This window comes from Mirounga angustirostris, unplaced genomic scaffold (assembly GCF_029215605.1).
Source record: "Mirounga angustirostris isolate CCGP_5_RB_7025 unplaced genomic scaffold, mMirAng1.0.hap1 SCAF_4, whole genome shotgun sequence".
Classification (NCBI taxonomy): Eukaryota; Metazoa; Chordata; class Mammalia; order Carnivora; family Phocidae; genus Mirounga; species Mirounga angustirostris.
In genome coordinates this window covers 16157093-16179178 of record NW_026991712.1, presented here as the reverse complement: position 1 = coordinate 16179178, position 22086 = coordinate 16157093, and the positions used below count along the sequence as shown (strand labels likewise).

Below are 22086 nucleotides of genomic sequence, written 5' to 3'. Positions count from 1 at the left end.
CAATAATGGAACATTCAGTTATGGCATTATGTACTTTGTAATGTGACAATGTAGCTCTTTATATAGTAAAACAAAGCTTATGAAAAAAATTCTTCACCATCTTGGTTTTTACTTCAAATACTCTGACATAAAGGGAGTTAAATAAGAGTATGTTATCGGTGAAGTAAACAGAGGTGAACAATCCACTCGGGAAACTGTGAGACATAGTCTAGGACACTGTGCAGAGAGAAGGGGATTCTCTCTGGGGAACTCTGCAGCAGGTAAAGTCCATTCAAAATGAAGGTGGTTTTGTTGTGAGCACTGAGGGCAAGGGAGGGGCATAAGTAAAAGAAAAGTCCCAGGTTTGTGACATGAGCAACTAGGAGACTGGCAGGGCATTTCATGAGCTAAAGAGGAGTGGGGAGAACGCAAGCTGAGTTTCATTTTGGAAGTGTTGAGTGTGAAGTGTCTGGGAAAATCAAATGTGGTGGGGGAGGTAGACAGGTACACCCATAAGAAGAAGCATTCAGTGAGGTAGGAGGAAAAGCAACAGAATGTGTTCTTCAAAATGCACGAGAGGGATGGCTTAATCTTTCCTCCATGCTCACAAAACACTTGAAATTGCAACTCCAGTCACACTTCACTCATGGCATCAGAAGTATTCGTGAGCATATCTACAACTCAGAATAGAGTTCCGTGAAGGGAAGTTAGCAAACAGTTGTTCAAAAAACACAGCAGTGATGCTAAAATGAACAAATGAAGAGGCACCTAATGAAGGGAACAACATTCCAGGTGCAGCAAGCGGAGGGAAGAACAGAAGGAAGAGAAAACTAAGAAAGTGAAAGCAATTATTCCTCTTTATCTCTAGGCTCCAGGATCTCTCAAGCCACGGAGGCAAGCTCTCGTGTATATAGCCAGCCCAACACCGTGCAGAACCTCCTTCCTACATGAAAGCTGCCGGCCCTTAAAGAATTGAATGTCGCCTCTCACAAGAGAGGCAGGTGGACGGTCCCTTGGTTTGGCATCTCATCAAGAAGAGGTGTAACAAACTCATCTCCAGCTGGGGGCTCCCTGACTAAAATTCATATGGAATTAAATAATTCTGGCCACTTCAGGAGAGGCGATTTGTGATAAAGTTTTCCCACCCTCCCCTCTCCCTCTGCAGTTAATTTCCCTGACCTACTTCTCCTTAACTAAGTAATCATCCTCTTCTGTGTTGGAACTCACGGGTTGTCTACACGCTTGTTTATTATTGTTGTTGTTGGTTGCTCTTGCTTTGTTGTCATTTTAATGAGTTCGCATGATGGAAATGGTGGGGAAAGTGAGGTCACGTGCTTGAGGGATGGTGGATCAAGACGGCCATGTACAAGTGGAGATCATTCGTAAATCTGCAATTTTTAAAGGACCGTTTCCAACTCTCGAATATTAAGTTAGCTTTCAAATCATATCCCCCAATATTATGTTTAGCTCAGGTTAATAGTAGGTTATATCTGGGTCAAAGGCCTTGCTACATTATTTTAATTATTGTTGTAAAGTGTCAAACTGACTTTGGAACAGAAGGAAACCTACAGAAAAAACACTTTGTAAGATACGACTTTTCTCACCTCCCACTACAAATAAAATGAAAGGGAGCTTCCATTTGTAGGGGACCCAGAAAACAACTTTTTTGCTGCCTCAAGGATTTTCTAAAGATTTTTCTAAGATATAAAGATAACATTTGTTCATCACATGCAACTTGTAACTAGAGAAAAATATACAAAAGAAAATGGAATCACTTATAATCGCATCACATATAGGGAATCACTATGAATCACTGTTCACATTTACCCTCATAAACTTGTTTAAATAAATACCATCTAAGGCATAGTTGTATATTTTGCAACTAAACACTGTACAAGGAGTAACTTCCTGTGTCATTAATATTTCTTATAATCATAACAACTGTTTATTATTTCCATCTAAAGGATGTACCATAATTCATTTAACCTTCATCTGTAGGTTAAGTAAAACAGTAAGGAGTATTTAGTTTATCAATCCTTTGTTTGAATTTCTGATCATTCTACATTCATGGAATGGATTCCTGCTTGAATGGGTACAAACATGTTCAGGTTTCCTGGTGATCAAGCAGTCATTCTCTTAATTACTATAGCATTGCCAAGCAATGACTTGTGACTGGAAACTATACAAGATGCTGGGGATATAGCAGCAAACAGAAAAAGAACATTCCTTGCCTATGAGAAAATTATTTCCTACTAGGGAAGACAGACATTTAAGAGTAAACAAATAGCAATCAAGGAGAAATTAACAGTATTTTTTAAAAAGATTTATTTATTTGTTTTGAGAGAGAGAGAGGAAGCATGAGCAGGGGAGGGGCGGAGGGACAGGGACAGGGAAGAGAATCTTCAGCAGACTCCCCACTGAGCGGGGAGCCTAAGGCGGGGCTTGATCCCACAACCCTGAGATCATGACCCTGAGAACATGATCCTGAGATCATGATCCTGAGATCATGAGCAGAGCCCAAGTCAGAGGCTTAATGGACCGAGCCACACAAGCACCCTAAAATTAACAAACAGTAAGTAGACCTAACAGTGGAGGGAAAAGAGAGTGTTGAATTGAATGAAAGCCCCACCAGAAGATGACCTTCAGGCAAATCCCCAGCCATTCCATCATCTGAGGGAAGGGCATTTCAGACAAAGGGAATGGTGAGTACAAAGGTAAAAGCATGAGAAAAGGCATGGCCTATTTTCAGTCTCAGGCTGATTTAGGAGCCAGATCATGCATAGTCTGGTGGGCTAGGAGCTTACTCTTTGGACAATGGGTAGGCAGGAACTGTTTCAGTAGGGAGAGATAGGATCAGAATGTTTTGAAAATTCTCATCCTGATTGGTATGTAGAGAAAAAAAGGAAGGTAAGAGTCCTAAAGGAGAAACCAGTGAGAAGGCAGCTGCAGTAATCTATGTCCCAGAAGGTGGCTAGGGAGATCAAAAGAGGTAGACCAATTTATTATATACTTTGGATTATAAAAGTATATGGAGTATATAGCGTATGGAAACACCTGACAGTTAATCATCAAATACCTATAGGAAGTTGAGGAAAATGTGGGAAGCAGGAGGTGATTAGAGATAGTTTCTCAACTGTGTGTTTGAGTAAATTGTTGGATGCTGGATAATATGGTACTATTATATACATGGGAACAGTGGCAGAAAGAAACCTGTTTGACACATATTAAGTATGAGTCGCCTATTAGACACCAAGTTGAGATATTAAAGACACAAATGGTACTGGAATTGGGAGTGGTAGATATGGAGTGGTGGGAAATATGAACTTGAAAATATCAGTAGAAGTGAAGAATCAAGGGAGGTCGTTAAAGATGGCAAGTGGCAGTGTGTTTTGGGAATAATCCGGGAGAAAGAGAAAGAGAAATTGAACGTGCGTGACATAGAGAGAATTACTGAAAAACTGAAGTCCTAAGAGAACACTGGGAGACAGTTTAGAACATACCTTAGAAGTATTCCAACTAGGGCGCCTGGGTGGCTCAGTTGGTTGAGCGACTGCCTTCGGCTCAGGTCATGATCCTGGAGTCCCGGGATCGAGTCCCGCATCGGGCTCCCTGCTCGGCAGGGAGTCTGCTTCTCCCTCTGACCCTCCTCCCTCTCATGCTCTCTGTCTCTCATTCTCTCTCTCTCAAATAAATAAATAAAATCTTTAAAAAAAAAAAAAAAGAAGTATTCCAACTAAGGTGTGTGGAAGCTGGGAAATTTATTCACCAAATTCCATCGGTTGCTGGTTGAGCAATGCTCTCAAGAGGTGGGGGTTGGGTGGGCAGTAATTCCCCAGCATTTCCAGCCTCCCCTAGACATATGTTAAGCCAAATCTGGTGAGCAGAGAAAGCCATCAGGCAGACTCCTAAGTGGTTTAGTTAGAAGCCATTGGATTGGCATATACAGGAATGATGAGTCCCAAAGGTATATGGGGCACCAAAAGGGTCTTCTACTCTGTCCCACTTGATATTTTTTCCATGGAATCTGAATTTTAAACATAGAGACAAAACTGGGGCGCCTGGGTGGCTCAGTCGTTAAGCGTCTGCCTTCGGCTCGGGTCATGATCCCAGGGTCCTGGGATCGAGCCCCGCATCGGGCTCCCTGCTCAGCGGGAAGCCTGCTTCTCCCTCTCCCACTCCCCCTGCTTGTGTTCCCTCTCTCGCTGTGTTTCTCTCTGTCAAATAAATAAATAAAATCTTTAAAAAAATAAATAAACATAGAGACAAACTGACAACAACAACAACAACTCTGATTGATACTGAATAGGTGTCAAGAAACAAGAAACTGTTTTAACCATAGCCTTATGCCTCCCATACACAGAGACCTGAATTAGGGAACTTAATGTTAACTCTCTGGGTCTCAATATTCTAATGTGTAGAATGGCGGGAGGTAAGTAGAAAGAACAGGGCTTCTTTCCAACTCTTATTTTACATTATTTGCATTTAGGTGTAGCGGAATTCCTTGTCCTCATTAAGTTTATCAAAGCATTCCAACAGGTATTTAATATCTACTATCTAACCACTTCAACTTATCACATTATATCTCTTTAGAGTATCTACTCTTTGCTAGTCACTGCTCAAAGCGTTTTATATATAATATCTCAGTCGTAGCAATCATCTGAGAAAGTTAACCTAAGTCTCATTTTACAGGTGACGATTTTGGTTCTGAGAGGTGATATGATTTACTCAGATCCTCTGACTTCCGAACATTTGTGGGGTTTTTGTGTTCGTTTGTTTGTTTTTATACTTCAGGACAGTGAGAGGGTTACGACTATCTTAACAGGGAAAGGGAATAAGGAAGCTATAGTTGACCCTTCACTCTCAGCAAATGCTGTGGCCACTGACACTGACCTGAGAGCAGCATGAGACTATGGGAAGCCTTTCTCCAAATTCAGCCCATCATTCTAAGTGCACTTGTCTCTTTGGATTCGTGAGCAGAACTGAAGACAGTGCACGAGGGTTCTGGAGGATACCGATTAACTGGACGTCTTTAAGCCCACAGAACTCCTTGTTATTATTCATCTTCTGCTAGGCGGCATCAAGTTAACCGTCAACCACAACAAAGATGGCAGCCGCGGCTTCACCACGGCAACGGCGACGCTACTTGCCAACGGGCGCCTCAATATTTACTTCCGGCCTGTCCGTTTAACGTCACTTCCGACACCGGCTCCCGGGCGTGTGCGCCGCTCCTCCTGCAGCCGCGGTCGGTAATGCCGAGCCGGGTGAGTGGAGTCAGAGAGAGTCTCACGGAGGGAATCCGAGAGGATGTGGGGCCAGCAACATGGAAGGGGAAGGTGGGAAGCCTGCGGCTGTTGTCGCGGTTGTGACTGAGCCTCGGTTTACCCAGCGATACAGGGAGTATCTCGAGAAGCAGAAACTCCTGGATAGACGGCACCGGGTAGAAAAGATGCCGGATGGCACGGTGGCGCTGCCCGTGCTGGGAGAGACTCTCCCTGAGCAGCACCTTCAAGAGCTGAGGGATCGTGTGGCTCCAGGCAGCACCTGTATAGTAACGCAGCTCCTGGATCCTGTTCCCTCAAAGAAGGCCCAAGGTTGTTCACCTGCCCAAAGGCTGTGTCTTGAAGTGAGTCGCTGGGTAGAGGGCCGGGGAGTGACGTGGTCACCTCAGTTGGAGGCTGATTTGCCCAGATCTTGGCAGCGACATGGTGACCTCTTGTTGCTGAGCGAGGACTGTTTCCAAGCCAAGCGATGGAAAAATCTGGAACCAGACCTCTGGGAGACTGTTGCGTCTGCACTTGGCGTCCATCGTGTGGCCAAACGAGGGCGGGTATCACCAGACGGCACTCGAACACCAGCAGTGACTCTGCTGCTGGGCGACCATGGCTGGGTAGAGCATGTGGATAATGGGATCCGATATAAGTTTGACGTGACCCAGTGCATGTTCTCCTTCGGAAACATCACTGAGAAGCTTCGAGTGGCATCGCTGCCCTGTGCTGGAGAAGTGCTGGTGGATCTCTATGCAGGGATTGGTTATTTTACATTGCCCTTCCTAGTCCATGCTGGTGCTACCTTCGTCCATGCCTGTGAGTGGAACCCCCATGCTGTAGTTGCTCTGAGAAAGAACCTTGATGTCAATGGAGTGGCAGATCGGTGCCAAATACACTTTGGGGATAACAGAAAACTGAAGCTCTCAAACATTGCGGACAGGGTGAACCTGGGACTGATTCCCAGTTCTGAAGAAGGCTGGCCCATTGCCTGCCAAGTGCTAAGACGGGATGCAGGGGGCATTTTGCATATCCACCAAAATGTGGAATCTTACCCAGGCAAGAATCTCCAGCCTCCTGGAAGCAGTGAAGTGGAGAAGGAGCATCGGCCTTATCCTCAGCAAATTATCACCAACCAATGTACAAATGGAGCAACCACGGGTTCTAGGAGAAGAACGCTGTCAGCAGCCACCAAACCAGAGTGGCAGAGGTGGGCGGAATCTGCAGAAACTCGTATTGCCACCCTTCTTCAGCAGGTGCACGGGACACCATGGAAGACACAAATCCTGCACATCCAACCAGTGAAATCCTATGCTCCCCACGTGGATCATATAGTGTTGGATTTGGAATGCCGCCCCTGTCCTCTAGTTGGCTAGAGAAGGTGGATCCTGAGCCACAAGGATCTACATGTGAGTGACCCTAATACATAAGTTGAGGCGGGGTTCTCACCCCTCTTTTCTCCTGGCAACCTATTTTAATATTTTGTGTCCCTGAAAGCAGGCTCTAGATCAGTACAAGTCATCTTGTTTGTCTTCCGTTAACACATTGAGAACGAACTACATATCTGGGAGAAGCAGTATGGCTTATTGAGATGAGGCCTGTACAATGAATTCTGACCTCAGTCCTGTCTTACCTTGGGTACGTGGTTCCAATATTCTTTTGGCCTTGTAGTTCCTTACTTGCAAAATGAGGGTGTCTGTGAATGGTCTCATTGGCTGTTGTCTAATAAGCAGTTGTACACAGGGCATTGGTTATTTTAGAGTGAAGGACACAGTGCTGTTTCCAAAATCACTCCAGCTACAGTGTGGAAAATTGACCGGAGTGGGGCCAGGGTAGAAGCAGGGAGACCTGCGAGGAGGCTTCTGTGGTTGGCCAGGGAGGATATGGCAGTGGCTTGGACTAGGGTGGTGGCAGTGGATGGATTTGAGATATGAAATCCATGGGACTAAGCAACACAGTCCAAATCAAAGCACTCAAATGGTGCAGCTTTGTTACAAAGACTGACTAAATTAGGGAAGGAAGAGTTTAAGAATTACTCTATTGTATTAACTTCATTCCCTTTAGCATTCCTAAATGAGTGTTGGGGAGGCGTCTTACATATTATGTTTGTTGTTGTAGAAAAGAGATTAAGAATGACTGCTTTAAATTATGGGGAAACTAGATTTCCAGCCTTAAGTCTGTGCAATACGCTAGCTATTTTTTTTTTAAGAGATTTTATTTGAGAGAGCGCACGAGCAGGAGGGGTGGGGGCAGGGCAGAGGGAGAAGCAGATTCTCTACTGAGCAGGGAGCCCTGAGATCATGACCTGAACCAGTCAGATGCTTAACTGACTGAGCCACTCAGGTGCCCCTAAGCTAGCTATTTTAAAAGTTCAAATTAAAATCTTAGATTTTAACAGGCCTCAGACTCCCTTTTCATATTCTTTCTCTGGCTCCCTTTTCATATTCTTTCTCTGGTGGACATCAGGGCCAACATAAGGAGCTATTGGGAATGTGAGATATTCTGCAGTTTTTCAAGCCTCACCTTATCTTATGACTGTCTGCCAGCCCCATTGTTTACCGTTGGAATGACTAATTGCAGAGTATCACTGATTACCTTTGGGATGACTAATTTTGAGAAGCACTTCAGAGCTTTGTTTTGGTGCACTTTGAAGCCGTCTGGCCTTGTTTCCTTGATGAAGGAAACACAGGAAAGTGTGGCTTTATCGGGATGGTGATTGTATCTGGCATTTGGCTGGCTGGGGTTGGGCTGGAGCTGCTTGCCCTTTTCTTGTAACAGTGTCAATAAGGACAGGATCGGTGAACCTGCTGTGTATATGAACTGTAGGTGCATTAGATACAGCCCCAGTCTCTGAGGAGCTCACAACCTAGCAGCAGAAATAACACAAAAACTGAAAGAATTGGAATACAATAAGTACCATATGAGTGATAGCATGATATAGAAGTGCAAAGGTGGAGAAGAAAAGTTCTGAGAATGGGGAAGTCTTCAGAGAGGTAGTGTTTGATACCGCTCTTAAAAACTGGGTAAGATTTTGGTAATTGGAGTCGGGGTGGAAACAGATGCTAGTGGAAGAAAAAAAAACAGGTGCAAAAAGTTTGCTCAGAAAATGTTTGGAGCATCGTCATTAGATCAGTTTGGAACAGCAGAAGCAGGGAGAGAGGTGTTGAAGATGGTGGTTGTTATAAGGATTAAAAAGAATAGTGTCTGGTACATAGCCCCAGGAAATGTTAGCTCTCATGTGATCCCACCCCAGAAGGGGGCCTAATTGTTCCATTCCCATCCCACAGGGCAGCCTGCCTGTTTGCCTTAATCATCTCCTCTTTTACATACTGGGTTTCTTCTCACATGTGTGCCTGTAGCTTTTGAGCCTTAAACTAAAACTGCTGGGACTTGAGCCAATATGGGGAGGAAGGAAAGCAGGGGAGAAGCAATGAGGAAGGTGAGTCAGGGAGCCACATGTCCAGGGGCTGAGGAGTTACCTTTCTGCCATAAGCTATGGATAGGCCGCTGAAGTCAGATACACCTGGGTGAATTCATTCACCCTGCGATATACACATTAGGCCTTGAGGGCTCAGGGGTGCCAGAAGATTGGCATGGGTTCTATCTTCCTAGAATTGAGTTTCCACTTGTATGCCTCCTGGCTTCGCTCCCTTGTCCGTGACCTGAGGCAGCCTCTCAAGATTTAGTTTCCCCATCTGAACATACGAGTTAACAATTGTGCATATCCTGAAGGATACTCTTTAGCTTTAAATGAGTTAACGTACATTAACTATCATCACAATGGCTGGCACCCAGTAAATCATTCATTCAGTAGTCTTTATAGAAGGTGAACTACCGGGGCACCTTGGTGGCTCAGTCCTTAAGCGTCTGCCTTCAGCTCTGGTCATGATCCCAGGGTCCTGGGATCGAGCCCCGCATCGGGCTCCCTGCTCCACGGGAAGCCTGCTTCTCCCTCTCCCACTCCCCCTGCTTGTGTTCCCTCTCTTGCTGTCTCTCTGTCAAAAAACAAATAAAATCTTTAAAAAAAAAAAAAAAAGAAGGTGAACTACCGTTTCCCAATTTGGGTGTGAGGAATTGTTGTACATTTGCTTTAGTAGTTAAAGTAGAATGTCCTTATTTTGAAAAGCCACTCATTGATTAATTGGGATGTACTGTGTCCTTTCTCCGTTAGGCACTGTGATGAGGGCCAGAGACACAGAGGTGAGTAAAGTTAAGTCCTGAGGGGCGCCCGGCTGGCTCAGTAGGTAGGGCACGCAACTCTTGATCTCAGGGTTGTGAGTTCGAGTCCCACGCTGGGTGTGGAGATGACTTAAATAAAAATCTTAAAAAAAAAAAAAAAAAAAAAAACTGAGTCCTGCCCACAGTGGGATCACTTCCAGCGACATGGACACAGAAGAAACAATACTGTGTACTAAGTGCTGAGACAAACGGGTTTTTACAGGCACACAGAGGAGGCAGCCATCCATGTTTGGGGGTATGGGTTGGGGGAAGTGGAGAGTGTGCCTGGGAAGATGGGAGTGGGGATGCATCAACTGAGAGTTAAAGAATGAGCCGGAGTTACGTGTGAATGGAAGAAAACAAGGGTCCCTTAAGCCTTCTCTCCACCTTGAGTATATCCATTTACATTACAGTTTTCTCCAAGCACTTGCTGGATTGGCCTGGTCAGGAAGAGGCATCTAATGGAACCAAGGAAAAAAGACTGAAAGGATCAGGAGGCTCATGGAGTGTTTGTCACCTCAGTCCAGGAATGTGTGCTGAAGGCTTCCTTTGTGAGCGTCAGTATTAGTGGCCGGGTAAGGCACCCACTTGATGGAGAGGTTGTGATTAAAAAACAGTAATGATAATTTTATTAAACTCCCTCAACCGTGAGTTGCTTGGTTCATTAACTTCATAATTTAAATAAATTGTGTGCATATATTGATATAGAGTATAACATATACGTTTTAAACATAAAAACATTTAAAATGATGGCAAATACATAGCATTTTTAATTCACTTTCTCCCACCTGGGCACACCCAATATATGTTATTCTGAACAGCCTCAGGGTGCAACCACTTCAAATTGGGCAAGCCATAAAACCGGTCATTTTCTTGGCCTTTGGTAGTTTCCTTTTGTGTGTACTGTGTGTACTGATCATTACTCAGCTGCTACTTTAGGGGAATGGTCAGCAGATGTCTGGAGTTCTCTGTAGCTCTCTCCACTCTGGCATTCTACTCTCTGGACTCATTCCTGGGTTCCTAGGACTCCCTGTTCCATCTCCACCTCAGGGAGTCTCCTGGGCTCCACCTGGCTTCCCCCTCAAGCCACAGCCCAGAAACTTTCTCCAGGCAGTAAGATGGAGCAGTTCAGTGGCTCACCTTGTGGGTTTGCATCTCCCATGGATCATTGTCCATTGCCTATGTCCAGTACCTTGAGCGGGTTGTTCATGTGTTTTGTGTAACTTTTTTTTTTAAAACTATTTAGAAGTTTATAATAAGTGTATAAATTTACTAGCTTTCACAATCATTGAAGAAATTCACTCTAGCAATAATAAATATATACAAGTACTTAAGCTGACACAAGATTTCAACATATAAAGCACATAAAAATTTCTTACCACTATTGTGCTTAGAATCCCTACCTATATTATAAACTGAATATAAAAATATTAACAATAAATACAATGGCATCTTTCTGATTTGATATGATAATACTTGCCAGGTTACTCGATCAACAACCACATAATTTCAGAGAGGCCAAAAACTGTCAGAATAGCTACTTGTCTCTTTGGCTTTTTAAAGGTCAAGGTTGAATCAGAGGCAAATAGAAAATAATGAATATGAGGTTAAAACTGTATTTTGGTACATACCACAGACACACCACACATACATACCACACATGAATACCCACACACACCCCACACGTATCATATTGTCTCCTGGATTGAATGGCCCATGCAATAAAGATGCACGTACACCATTAGGTAGATAGATATAGATGGGTAGATTGTCCTAGTTTCTCTTTTAGTAATTGAATTTTATTTTTTTAAATCAAAGCTATATATATGCATAGTTTCATAACTCAAGTAAAGGTAACACAACTTTATGAATAAGACTGCACTTCCACAACACCACAATGAAGCAACTATATCCCCCTCTCCTCATTTTTGGGTCTACTTTGAACAATTTCAACTGGGCCCATGTGTCAAAGGGGATGTAGGATCTAACCAACATATACTACCAGGAGCCATGGAACCTGGGTCCTGAGAGCTGGCTAAGATGCAGTTTGCATTCATGTAGGACTCCACTCTCCCATCATAATATGGTCTGAGGAGATCTAGACCATCTGAACATCCCACAGAATATCACGCTAACCTACTATATTTATAGCATCATATTAATTAGGTCAGATAAACAATAAGCTAGTGTGTTACACTCCAAAGATGGAAAATAATCACTAATACAGTCCAGCAACCTGTTACAATAGTGAAATTTTTAGGGCTGCTGGTCTGCTTGAATGCTAAGATATCTCCTTCACAGTAAAGAATAAGTTTTTGCATCTCTCCCACACATCAATACTCCTGGATGACAAGAAAGGCCAGAGGAAATGAACAGGTAGCACAGGCAGGTGGCCCAGACTCCTGTGTCATATTTATAACTCTTGCATCAGTGCCTTCCCTCAGCTCACAATTATGGCCACTTGAGAGGCTCTTCTGTCTTGCTGATGAAGGACAGAAATGCACAGCTAAGTTAATTGATAGGTTTTCTTGGAATATGGGTTCAAACAAAAAAATAGACTGCTGCTACCCTACAGCCCTCTTCAGAAGTGAGGGGAGTCCTCCCAAAAGGCAAAATTGGCAATATTTCTGGTTCTCCACTTTGTATGGAAAGAGAAGTGGCCTGAAGTAAGAATATACCTTTATGGCAAATGTCAGATAGGTTGACGAGTTGATCAGGGCCCTGGAGTGGGAAAGATTAGATCAGGGACAAGGAAGCCGGGAGAAGAGGCAGTGGAAAAATCTCTGGGATTGGAACATGAGTAAACATCTTTGTATTGCAGAACAGTGCCTACCAGAGACCTGCACCGTGCAAGAGGAACTGAACAAGTAAACAAAAAGACTTGGCCAGTTAATTTTAGCAGTTGTAGTCATGAGCTACCCCAATAGCATAATGGGCTCATGAATAAAGTCATGTTCAGGGATGTAGGTTATCAAGATGCCAACAGCATGGCCTCTACTCACCAAGGAGCCACTCCCTAGTATTCAGTACTGAGCCCTTGGAACAACACCATCCCTCAAGGAAAACAAACAGCTAATTGGTAGCAAGTGGATTACATTGGACTTTGGTCACAGAAGGGCAGTGATTCACTTTGACCAGAATCTTCCCATCTGCATGTATGAGTTTGCCTTTTCTGCCCACAAGATGTTGGCCAGCATCACTATCCAAGGGCTTACAAGTGTGTGATCCATCTGTATGTATCCTACGTAATATTGCCTCTGACCTAGGGATCTGATTTACAGCAAAGGTGTTTCAGTGGACACATGACCATGTGACTCACCAGTCCTATCACATCCTAGAAAATGCTGGCCTGGTAGAGTGGTGGAAAAACTTTTTGACACCAGACCAAAGCTTGGAGATAATGCCCAGTGAATGAGATGCCATCCATCAGGATGCAGTATACACTCTAAACACCTATTACATAGTCCATGTCCCATATAGATAGAAAATGCACAGCTAGGACTGAAAGGGTAGAAATAGGAGAATTCCTACTATGGTGGGCTACATAATGCCTCCCCCAAATATGTCCATGTTCTGTAAATATGTTATCTTACAAGGTAAAAGGGACTTTGCAGATGTGATTAAGAATCTCAAAATGGGGGGGGGGGGCGCCTGGGTGGCTCAGTCGTTAAGCGTCTGCCTTCAGCTCAGGTCATGATCCCAGGGTCCTGGGATCGAGCCCCGCATCGGGCCTCCCTGCTCTGCGGGAGGCCTGCTTCTCCCTCTCCCACTCCCCCTGCTTGTGTTCCCTCTCTCGCTGTCTCTCTCTCTGTCAAATAAATAAAATAAAATCTCTAAAAAAAAGAAAAAGAATCTCAAAATGGGGAAGGTATCCTGGATTATCCAGGTTGGCCCAATATAATCTCAGAGGTCCTTATGAGAGGGAGGTAATACAAGTAGGAGGAGGTGTGATGACTGAAGCAGGATGCAGTAATGTAAGGAAGGGGCCACAAGCCAAGGAATGCAGGCAGCCTCTGGAAACTGAGAAAGGCAGGGAAATGGATTCTGCCCCAGGATGCTTCAGGAGGAACAGAGTTGTTGACACCGTGATTGTAGACTTCTGACCTCCATAACTGAGAATAAATTTATGCGGTTTCAAGCCACTAAGTTTGTGGTTATTTGTTACAGCAGCAATAGGAAGGTAACACACCCACTTCCTGTCCCCACAGGCCCACCCACGGAGTTTGTGCCTCCCATCCCCACAACTTTGTGAGACTAGAGGGCTGGTTCCTAATTGGGGAACTGTTTCATCAGGAGATAAAGTAATAGACCCTTTAAGCTTTAACCTACTGAAGTTTCCCAGTCACATCAGGCTCCTTGTGCTTAAGAGACCAGCAGGCGAGGAGGAGTCCCCATTCTGGGTGGGGATAAGTGAATGGGATCATGAGGAGGAAGTAGGGTTATTGTCATGATTGTCACACAGGGAGGGCAGGAAGGCGTATATTTCATGCTTACTCCATCCACCAGGGCGTCTCTTGACACTTCCCTACCCAATGTCAAGAGTAAAATGAGCAACTTCCAAAACGATGGAATAAGGACCTCTGAAAACTGGCCTCTCCATAAAAGCAATAAGAACACTGGCAAAAATTGTCAAAATCAACATTTTTTTTTTTTTAGAACTCTAGAAACTAAAGGCTTGCCACAATCTGAAGAGCATTTATTTTAAAAACTGCTAAATCTTGATTAAAAAGGGCAGCTTCTGGCATTCTAACATGTCCTATTCCTGCCCCCCCATCTCTAATACAAGTTAAATTGTTCTTAACTGTAGGGAGAATGCTTCCAGGATCATTCACCCTTAAGTGATATGCAGCCTTTGTTAGACCCATTATATTGCTGTTTTTTTTTTATCCTGCACTGTAGTGACACTTTTATCATAAATCAGGTGACCGTATATGTGGGGCTGTTTCTAGACTACCTTGTTCCACAGTCCGTTTTTCTATCCAAGCACCAATACCATCCTGTTTAAATTACTCTATCTTTACAATAGGTCCTGATATCTGATACTGTATGTCCTTCAACTCTGTTCTTTAAGATTCCCTTATTCTTGACCTTTTGCATTTTCTTATGAATTTTAAAATCAGCTTGTCAATTTTTGGGAAAAAGAACCTGTTGAGATTTTTTGTTAGGCTTGCATTGAACATAGAGGGTAAAATTGAAATCTTTACAGTACTGAATCTTCCATCTTGAAGCTTTTATTCTACTCAGTTGGGTGCAGCTCCGAAATGAGAAGTGATTATTAGAAGCCTGGACTATAGGATCCCATCTAGGGGGAAGGGTCCTATCCTTCCCATCCGTCAGTGGGGTACTATATCCATCTTCTTTGGGCTCCCTGCCTCGGCAGATGTTTTTAACTTAGTGTTACTTGTACTCTGCCTCTCAGTAGTGTCTTGGCCCTCAGATTATTCTTGACCATCACTTAACATGATTAACATATTTGAACCTATCACCTATTTACATTCTAACATAAATTAAGTACTGTGAATATGATTATCACATAAAACGATCCAAACTAACAAACAATATCTTAACAGTACTCCTGAGCCAAACACAGAACCATTGCGAAGTGTTGTGTGTAGTGTTGTAAGGTTTCCAGTGAGTATTCTCCTAAAGTTTGTTCACCACACTAATTACTATTACATACTATATATCATACTAAGTACTTAAAATATATTGTTTTAATTTGTGTAACCTGCATGAAAAATTACTTGCAGAGGATCAGATAGGCTCTGGAATCAGAAAAATACCAGTTAGAATCCTGGCTCTGCCACTGTTACTGTCTATGTCTTTCAACAGGTTTGTTGAGATTAAACTGGATGATGCATGCTATGTATTTCATACTTTATCTGGCAATATTAACCATCTTTTTTTCTTTTTCCCAGGTGAGGATACTGATGATTAGAGAGTTTAAGTACTCTATCTAGAGACAAGAGGCAGAAGTGGGCAAGCACACTGCCAAGCACATAGTGCTCAATGTCTGTTACATGAATGAATGAACCAAAGTAGTCAATATATACTCAACATTGATTCCAAATGCCACTATAGTCTCGTTTCCTTAACTAAACAACAGACTTTTCCTATTCATTTGGCATTTACAAAACCAGAAGACTCAACTAGTAGCTGAATTTTGATGGACATATCTGAAATTTACCTTTTTTTTTTTTTAAAGATTTTGTCAGTGAGAGAGGGAACACAAGCAGGGAGAGTGGGAGAGGGAGAAGCAGGCTTCCCGCTGAGCAGGGAGCCCGATGCGGGGCTCAGTCCCAGGACCCTGGGATCATGACCTAAGCCAAAGGCAGATGCTTAACGACTGAGCCACCCAGGTGCCCCATCTGAAATTTACTTAAATGAGAAAAACAATAAAGTAATTTCAGGCCAGAAATTATTTTTTTAAGTAATTCCCAAGGTCTGAGAAAAAGTTATGGAACATATTTATCCCTTTTTGGGCTATCAGTGCCTACCCTTCCTGCCAGCATCCCCATCTTCCTTTTGAAGTAAATACATAATACACTGGTGGGGAGAGGTGGAGTGGGTGGTTCTAAGTACCTGTTTCCTACTGCCTTCTCCCTCTAAGGAAGCTGCGTGTATCTGCTCTCTGGTACAGCTAGGGGAAGATACATGGTCCAGTAAGCTCGACCAATTGCATATCACTCTTGAAATTTGAAAAATAATGAAAATAACCCTCTAATAAATTCCTTTTTTGCTTAAGATAGCCCAGAATCAGTTGCTGCTGTTTGGAACAAAGACTTGGCAAATGCAAAGATCAACAAAATGCAAACAAGTTTTTACACATCCTACTTCCAAAGGCTTTTTAGAATGACTAACAGGCACTCAGCCATTAAAGCCAAATGAACAGATTGTTATTTTTAAACACAGGCAATTTATGTATATTGAGTGTGTCTGCGTGAATACACACACCCTCCACACTGCTCTGAGTGGATTCAATATAAATACATACCTGAGTTGTGCAACGTTCAAGTCAACGTAGAAACCAAGCAAAGATTAAATTCACTATTAAATTGCAGCTATTTCTATGAAAGCATTTTTTTTTTCATTGTGGTGGGTTCTATGGAGGGATTATGCTTTTTAGGAACTTAGCTTCTGTTGAGAAGATGACTAACACAGACATTTCCTGATACAAAACTGAGAAAACCTCTTGCAAAGCTAAGCAAACATAGCTAGTAAGTTCCTTTTGTAAAAAAACTATTCCTCTGAGGGGTGCCTGGGTGGCTCAGTCGTTAAGCGTCTGCCTTGGGCTCAGGTCATGATCCCAGGGTCCTGGGGTCAAGCCCTGCATGGGGCTCCCTACTCCACGGGAAGCCTACTTCTCCCTCTCCCCCACCCCCTGCTTGTGTTCCCTCTCTCGCTGTGTCTCTGTCAAATAAATAAAATCTTTAAATTTAAAAAAATAAACTATTCCTCTGAGATGTCCCCCCATTGTTCCTGTGTTCCATTCATAGCATCTATTAAGGTATTGTAGTCCTCAACTTTTTGGTAGTACAGGATATTTTTTGGTGGTATAGGAAGGGCATCCCTTCATCTTTACTTGCAAGTGATTATTTCTCCTAACTTAACTGGACCCATAAAATGTACGCAGCAGGGACGCCTGGGTGGCTCAGTCAGTTAAGCGTCCAACCCTTGATTTTGGCTCAGGTCATGACATCAGGGTCGTGGGATCGAGCCCCGCATCAGGCCTCCATGCTGGGCATGTAGCCTGTTTAAGATTCTCTCTCTCCCTCTCCCTCTGCCCCTCTTTCTCTCTCTCCCTAAGAAACAAAACAAAACAAAAAAAACAAAACACGTAAGCAGGCAACTGGAGAAGCTCAGACATGATGAAACTGAACTTAGAATATAGACTTAAGGGATGCCAAATGTAAAGCAGAAGAGTGCATCCCTGGCGTAGGTAAAATCTACCGAAAGCTTGTTTTATTTTTTAAATTCCTAAGCTTTCTAAAAACCACCGCAGTAATACACATTTAGTTTTAAGATAGTATTTTAAAGTACTTTGCCGGGATCTTATTAAACTGTCGTTTTATAGATAGGGAAAGTAAGATCCAGAGTTTAAAGGGATGTACTTGAAGTCATGTAAGATAAGAATGACCATACCACCACTCCTGAGAGTTCTTGGCCCAAATGGGATTTAGTTTGAATTAGAAATTCTTATACTGATGGTTGGTTAAGCATTTGCATTCAGCTCCAGTTGGGGTCCCAGGGTCCTGAGATCAAGCCCCATCTCAGGCTCCCTGCTCAGTGGGGAGTCTTCTCCCTCACCCTGTGCGCCCCATTAACCCCTGCCCCCCACCCCGCTAGTACTCTATCGCTCCTGCTGTCAAATAAATAAAATCTTTAAAAAAATTCTATACTAGGGCACCTGGGTGGCTCAGTTGTTAAGCGTCTGCCTTCGGCTCAGGTCATAATCCCAGGGTCCTGGGATCGAGTCCCACATCGGGCTCCCTCCTTGGCGGGAAGCCTGCTCTCCCTCTCCCACTCCCGCTGCTTGTGTTCCTGCTCTTGCTATCTCTGTCTCTGTCAAATAAATAAAAAAATAAAATCTTAAAAAAAAAATTTCTATAGTAATAAAATTTGTGCATCAAATTAAGATGAGAAACCATTAAAACAATAAGGACTGAAGCATTTTTTCAAGATTTTTATTTACTATTTACTACATTCAACTTTTTGAATAAAAATTGGAGGGAAACCCATGAACTATTTTATTCTCCATTTTGCATGATCATACTATAATGGTACTCGCCTGCCTTCTCTACCACACTCCTTAAGATTAATCCTTGTAGACTCTTTTCTCTCTAACAGCTTGTCTCTTTTTTGCTTTAAATTGCAATCAAGGCGGAATAACAGGTGAGTTGAGAAGCTAATTTACATCTGTGAGGTTTTCTGTATAAACCTTAATAGTCCTCTCATCAAGTTTGCTTTCCTTTGGGAATTTTGTCAGAACCACAAGTTTATCCCCCAGATGTGCAATTTGGGAAAATTAACCTGGCAGAGGTAAACAGACTAGATTAGGAAAAGTGGTGATCATAATAATCATAATGAGGATATTGCAGTTAATCAGGCAAGCTACAGTAGGATCTTGGTTTAGGATAGTGGCAGTGACAATACAAAGAATAGAAAAGAGGTACAAGAGACTGAGGAAAGAAGGGATACAATGTGGTAGCAGACTGGCTGTGGGTGAGAAGAGGAAGGAATCAAAGATCCCTGAAGTTCTACGCTTCAGGTAGTCCTGGGTTCTAATCCCAAGTTTGACTCTTACTAGCCACTTAGTCCTGGGTTCTCATCCCAAGTTTGACTCTTACTAGCCACGGCCACATCAGCTTACTACTTATACACATATTTGTAAAGGTGTCTCCCTCTCCCTTACCAAGAAGAGGGCAACACTTAGACTCAATCACCCACAAACCTTACTAAAGGACACCTTATCTTCCATTAGTTTCCCCCATATGTTTACTTTACCACAAGTTAGCCATCCCTGAAAGCCTAAACCCCTTTTTCTTTTTGTCACTTCTCTACAAAATTTTTTTGTTGTTGTTCTTTGCTTTACTTTACTAACCCAGCCTTCTTAAGAGAGAGAAAACAGGAAGAAAAGAACCTGACTCATCTGGGCTCCTAGCCCAAACTGCTCTGCTATCCATTCGTATCAGGGATCTACATGGGTGATTATCCTCTATTAAAACTATTAGTTAAAAGCTAATTTCCATTTTACAAATGGAAATTTATGCCCTGCTTTTTAGACAAATGGTGGCAGCGAGGAGGGCAGGCAGGGATCTTAATTTTTTTTTTAAGCTTCTGCTGCTGTTTCTCAACTACCTTCCGCTCAAAATAATCCTTATGTCAAAGTGGCATATTTTGGGGTGGCATATTCTGATCCCCTACAAAAACTTAATTATGGCTTCTTCCCGGAGGAGGGAGGAAGGGATTTCCTGGATGCGCTTACCTCAAAGACTAGAAACAAAGAGGCCTGGGTTCTTGCCCTTAAATCACAGTGGCCCTTAACATTAGCAAAATGCGGCCGATGAGCGTCCTCAGTTCTGCCCAATCGGGTAGAAGGTAGGAAAGGTGATGTGCAAAGAGATGAGGGCGATGCTTTTCTTGGCAGCGACTACCACACCTAGCCCAGTGCCACGTAGTGCGGCCGCTGCAGAAAGCGCGCTTAGCGACGCTCCAGCAGGACCCCAGGCGGCCTCGCAGATATTTTCCCCGGAATGTTTGCCCTCTCCCAGATCCTGCCTCCGCGTGGAGTGGGGGTAGGTCTGGCGGGCGGCGTCCTTTGCTTTCCTCCTCCCAAGCAGCTCTGAACCACGTTTATGGGATGTTTAATGGACTATAATAAAACAGCTAATAATTCCCGCCCACGGAGGCAGGGAGTCCCTAGCCCAACCGACGCTGACATCGCCTCCTGTGAAGAAGCCACTCAGTCAAGAGAGCGCGGCTTCCGGAAAGCGCCTGCGCCATGCCGTCTGGCCAAAGCCGCGAAGGTGGGCGGAAACCATAGCAACACTGCGAGACGATTGCTACGCCGTGCGCGATGACGTTTGGGGAGCGCCCCCAGCGCCGGATTATGATGCAATCAGCGGCGCGGGCTCTGCGGTCTCGCGTGACCGCGGGCGCAGGCGCCTGGCCTCCAAACAGCAGCAACGGCGGAGGCAGGCGGGCGAGGTCAAGATGGTGGCTCCGCGGGCGGGGGAGGTGTTGGAGGGAGGAGGAGCCAGACCTTAGCCGACCGGAAACACCGACACCCAGAGGCCTCCCGGGAGTCGCCGCCGCTGCCTCCGCCGCCTGCTCCAGCTCGAGAGAGGCGAGCGGGCGGCGGGGCGGGCCGTAAGAGAGCAGAGGAGGGAGGGCGGGGGCGGAGTCGCCCGCCTTAGCCCCCGCCCCTGGCCGCGGCCCCGGGCCCTGCCCCGCGCGGCCCTGCCCGGCTCGCCCAGCCCCGGTGTGGCAGCGGCTCATGGCGGCGGTGGGGCCCCCGCAGCAGCAGGTGCGGATGGCCCATCAGCAGGTCTGGGCGGCGCTCGAGGTGGCGCTCCGGGTGCCCTGCCTCTACATCATCGACGCCATCTTCAACTCCTACTACGATTCCAGCCAAAGTCGGTTCTGCATCGGGCTCCAGATCTTCCTCCGGCTCCTTGGTAAGGGGAACGGGGTAGCTTGCGTCCCGGGATGGCTTTGAGGGCCGAAACGTGCTTTAGGGAGCGGGCACGGTGCGCAAGCTGTGGATAGTGTGTGTATGTGTGTTTGAGAACCAGTTTCTTCGCCAATAGGGGCGTCTTTGCAGGTTGGGAAGGGGGGAAGAGATGACACTTACCTCAGAGTTGACAGCGGAGCGGTCCTCCTAAAGAGTCAGCCCTCTTTCATTTTTGCACCCGAGGGTGGGGAGAAGGCATGGATGTGTGAGCATGCGGCTCTTTGCCTGCTGTTTCCCTTGGGGAATGAGTGCTGGCTTGCCGCGTCTTATGCGACAGCCTTAGAAAAATAGCAGCTGTTTGCCCCGGTCTCGCCGTGTGACCTTGGGCTTGGAGTGCCAAAGCCTGGGCCTCAGTTTCCCCCTTTCCAAAATGCAGAGTACTCGTATGTTGTCACTTCTGTATCCACGGAGTCCACATGATCGGGAAGTGTCTGCGGTAAATGACATCCAAAAGAAAGAGGGTTTTGAATGTCAGACCTTGAGACCATTACTAAAAGTGCTCATGAAGACGGCGATGCTTGTAACGAGTCCTAAAATTTTCCATGAATAGAGAGGTATTGAAAATGGCTATAAAAACGTGGCTAGAAAGTCATGAGACTTTTCCAGAAGAGACTTCTGAAAATCAGTGTCTTTGTTGTATATGAATGGAGTGTTAAAAATATCTTATGTTTCACTCCCCATCTTCACTTGCATTACCAGAGTGAGAAGCATTTATGCATAAAAGAATTTTTTAAAGTAATTGAAACTTGGCAAATTTTGTTGATGAGGTAATTCTTAGTAGGCTTGTGATTTTTGAAGTTTGCTGAGGAAGAGTTGATGATGAGATCCTTAACCAAGCCTTTCTGAATTAGGAGCCATCTGTTGCTTCTTTATCTCCCGCCCGCCCCACCCCCACCCCCCCGCCAAAATGTTGAGTTTTGTTATTAGCAATAAATAATATTTTGTTTGGTACTTTACTTTTGTAAAGCATAAACGTCCCTCAGAGGTGGATTGTGTCATTCTCATTTTTTTAAATGAGGAAACTGAGGGGCATAGAGGTTTAGTGTGTTTTGCTTTTGATATACAGCAATTAAGTGGTTGTCAGAGCCTAGGCTTAAAAATCTTCTGACATCAAGTGTGGTTCACTTTCAGCTGCTATCCAGATACAGAATGATATAGTAATGATCATATGCTAGATCTTTAACAGATGTGAAAGTGATGTTCTTTAGCACAAGATTTCTCAGTAACGCACAAGCTATTTAATTCCAGTCATTCCTACTTATCCCTGCAAAAGTGTAATGCCCTCATTATTTGTGGCAAAAGTGGAGCTGTATGATTTCACAGCCTATACAAATATGGAATCATCATGTTCTACATAATGTTATGTGTCAGTTATACCTCAGCTTAAAAAGA

General features: G+C 44.3%; 2 protein-coding genes and 1 long non-coding RNA gene across 7 annotated transcripts in view; all 3 read left to right on the top strand.

Moving 5' to 3' along the window:
- Positions 1 to 2336, top strand: part of LOC123858739 (uncharacterized) — a 43841-nt gene extending 41505 nt beyond the window's left edge. The window contains exon 5 of the long non-coding RNA XR_010410521.1: positions 848 to 2336. This is a non-coding gene — a long non-coding RNA (uncharacterized LOC123858739). The remainder of the gene's footprint in view (positions 1 to 847) is intronic.
- Positions 2337 to 5167: 2831 nt separating this feature from the next.
- TRMT12 (tRNA methyltransferase 12 homolog) lies at positions 5168 to 14589 on the top strand. 3 transcript variants are annotated; one of them, XR_006794210.3, is made up of 4 exons: positions 5168 to 6652; positions 6744 to 6881; positions 9415 to 9443; positions 9875 to 14589. XR_006794210.3 is itself a non-coding variant. In XM_045895924.3 (2 exons), exon 1 carries the CDS (start codon positions 5300 to 5302, stop codon positions 6617 to 6619), a length of 1320 nt encoding a protein of 439 aa, XP_045751880.2. In that variant the 5' UTR covers positions 5168 to 5299; the 3' UTR covers positions 6620 to 6652; positions 9875 to 14589. The 3 variants fall into 3 exon arrangements, 1 of the variants encoding a protein (XP_045751880.2); XR_006794208.3 differs by lacking the exon at positions 6744 to 6881 and having other exon boundaries at positions 5184 to 6652; XM_045895924.3 differs by lacking the exons at positions 6744 to 6881; positions 9415 to 9443.
- Positions 14590 to 18062: 3473 nt separating this feature from the next.
- RNF139 (ring finger protein 139) overlaps positions 18063 to 22086 on the top strand; it is a 45106-nt gene continuing 41082 nt past the window's right edge. Inside the window, exon 1 of one of the 3 annotated variants that reach the window (XM_045895913.3) lies at positions 18063 to 20638. In XM_045895913.3, the coding sequence (XP_045751869.1) occupies positions 20458 to 20638 (181 nt within the window). In that variant the 5' untranslated portion in view covers positions 18063 to 20457. The remainder of the gene's footprint in view (positions 20639 to 22086) is intronic. The other 2 variants (XM_045895912.3, XM_045895910.3) reach the window with 2 other exon arrangements.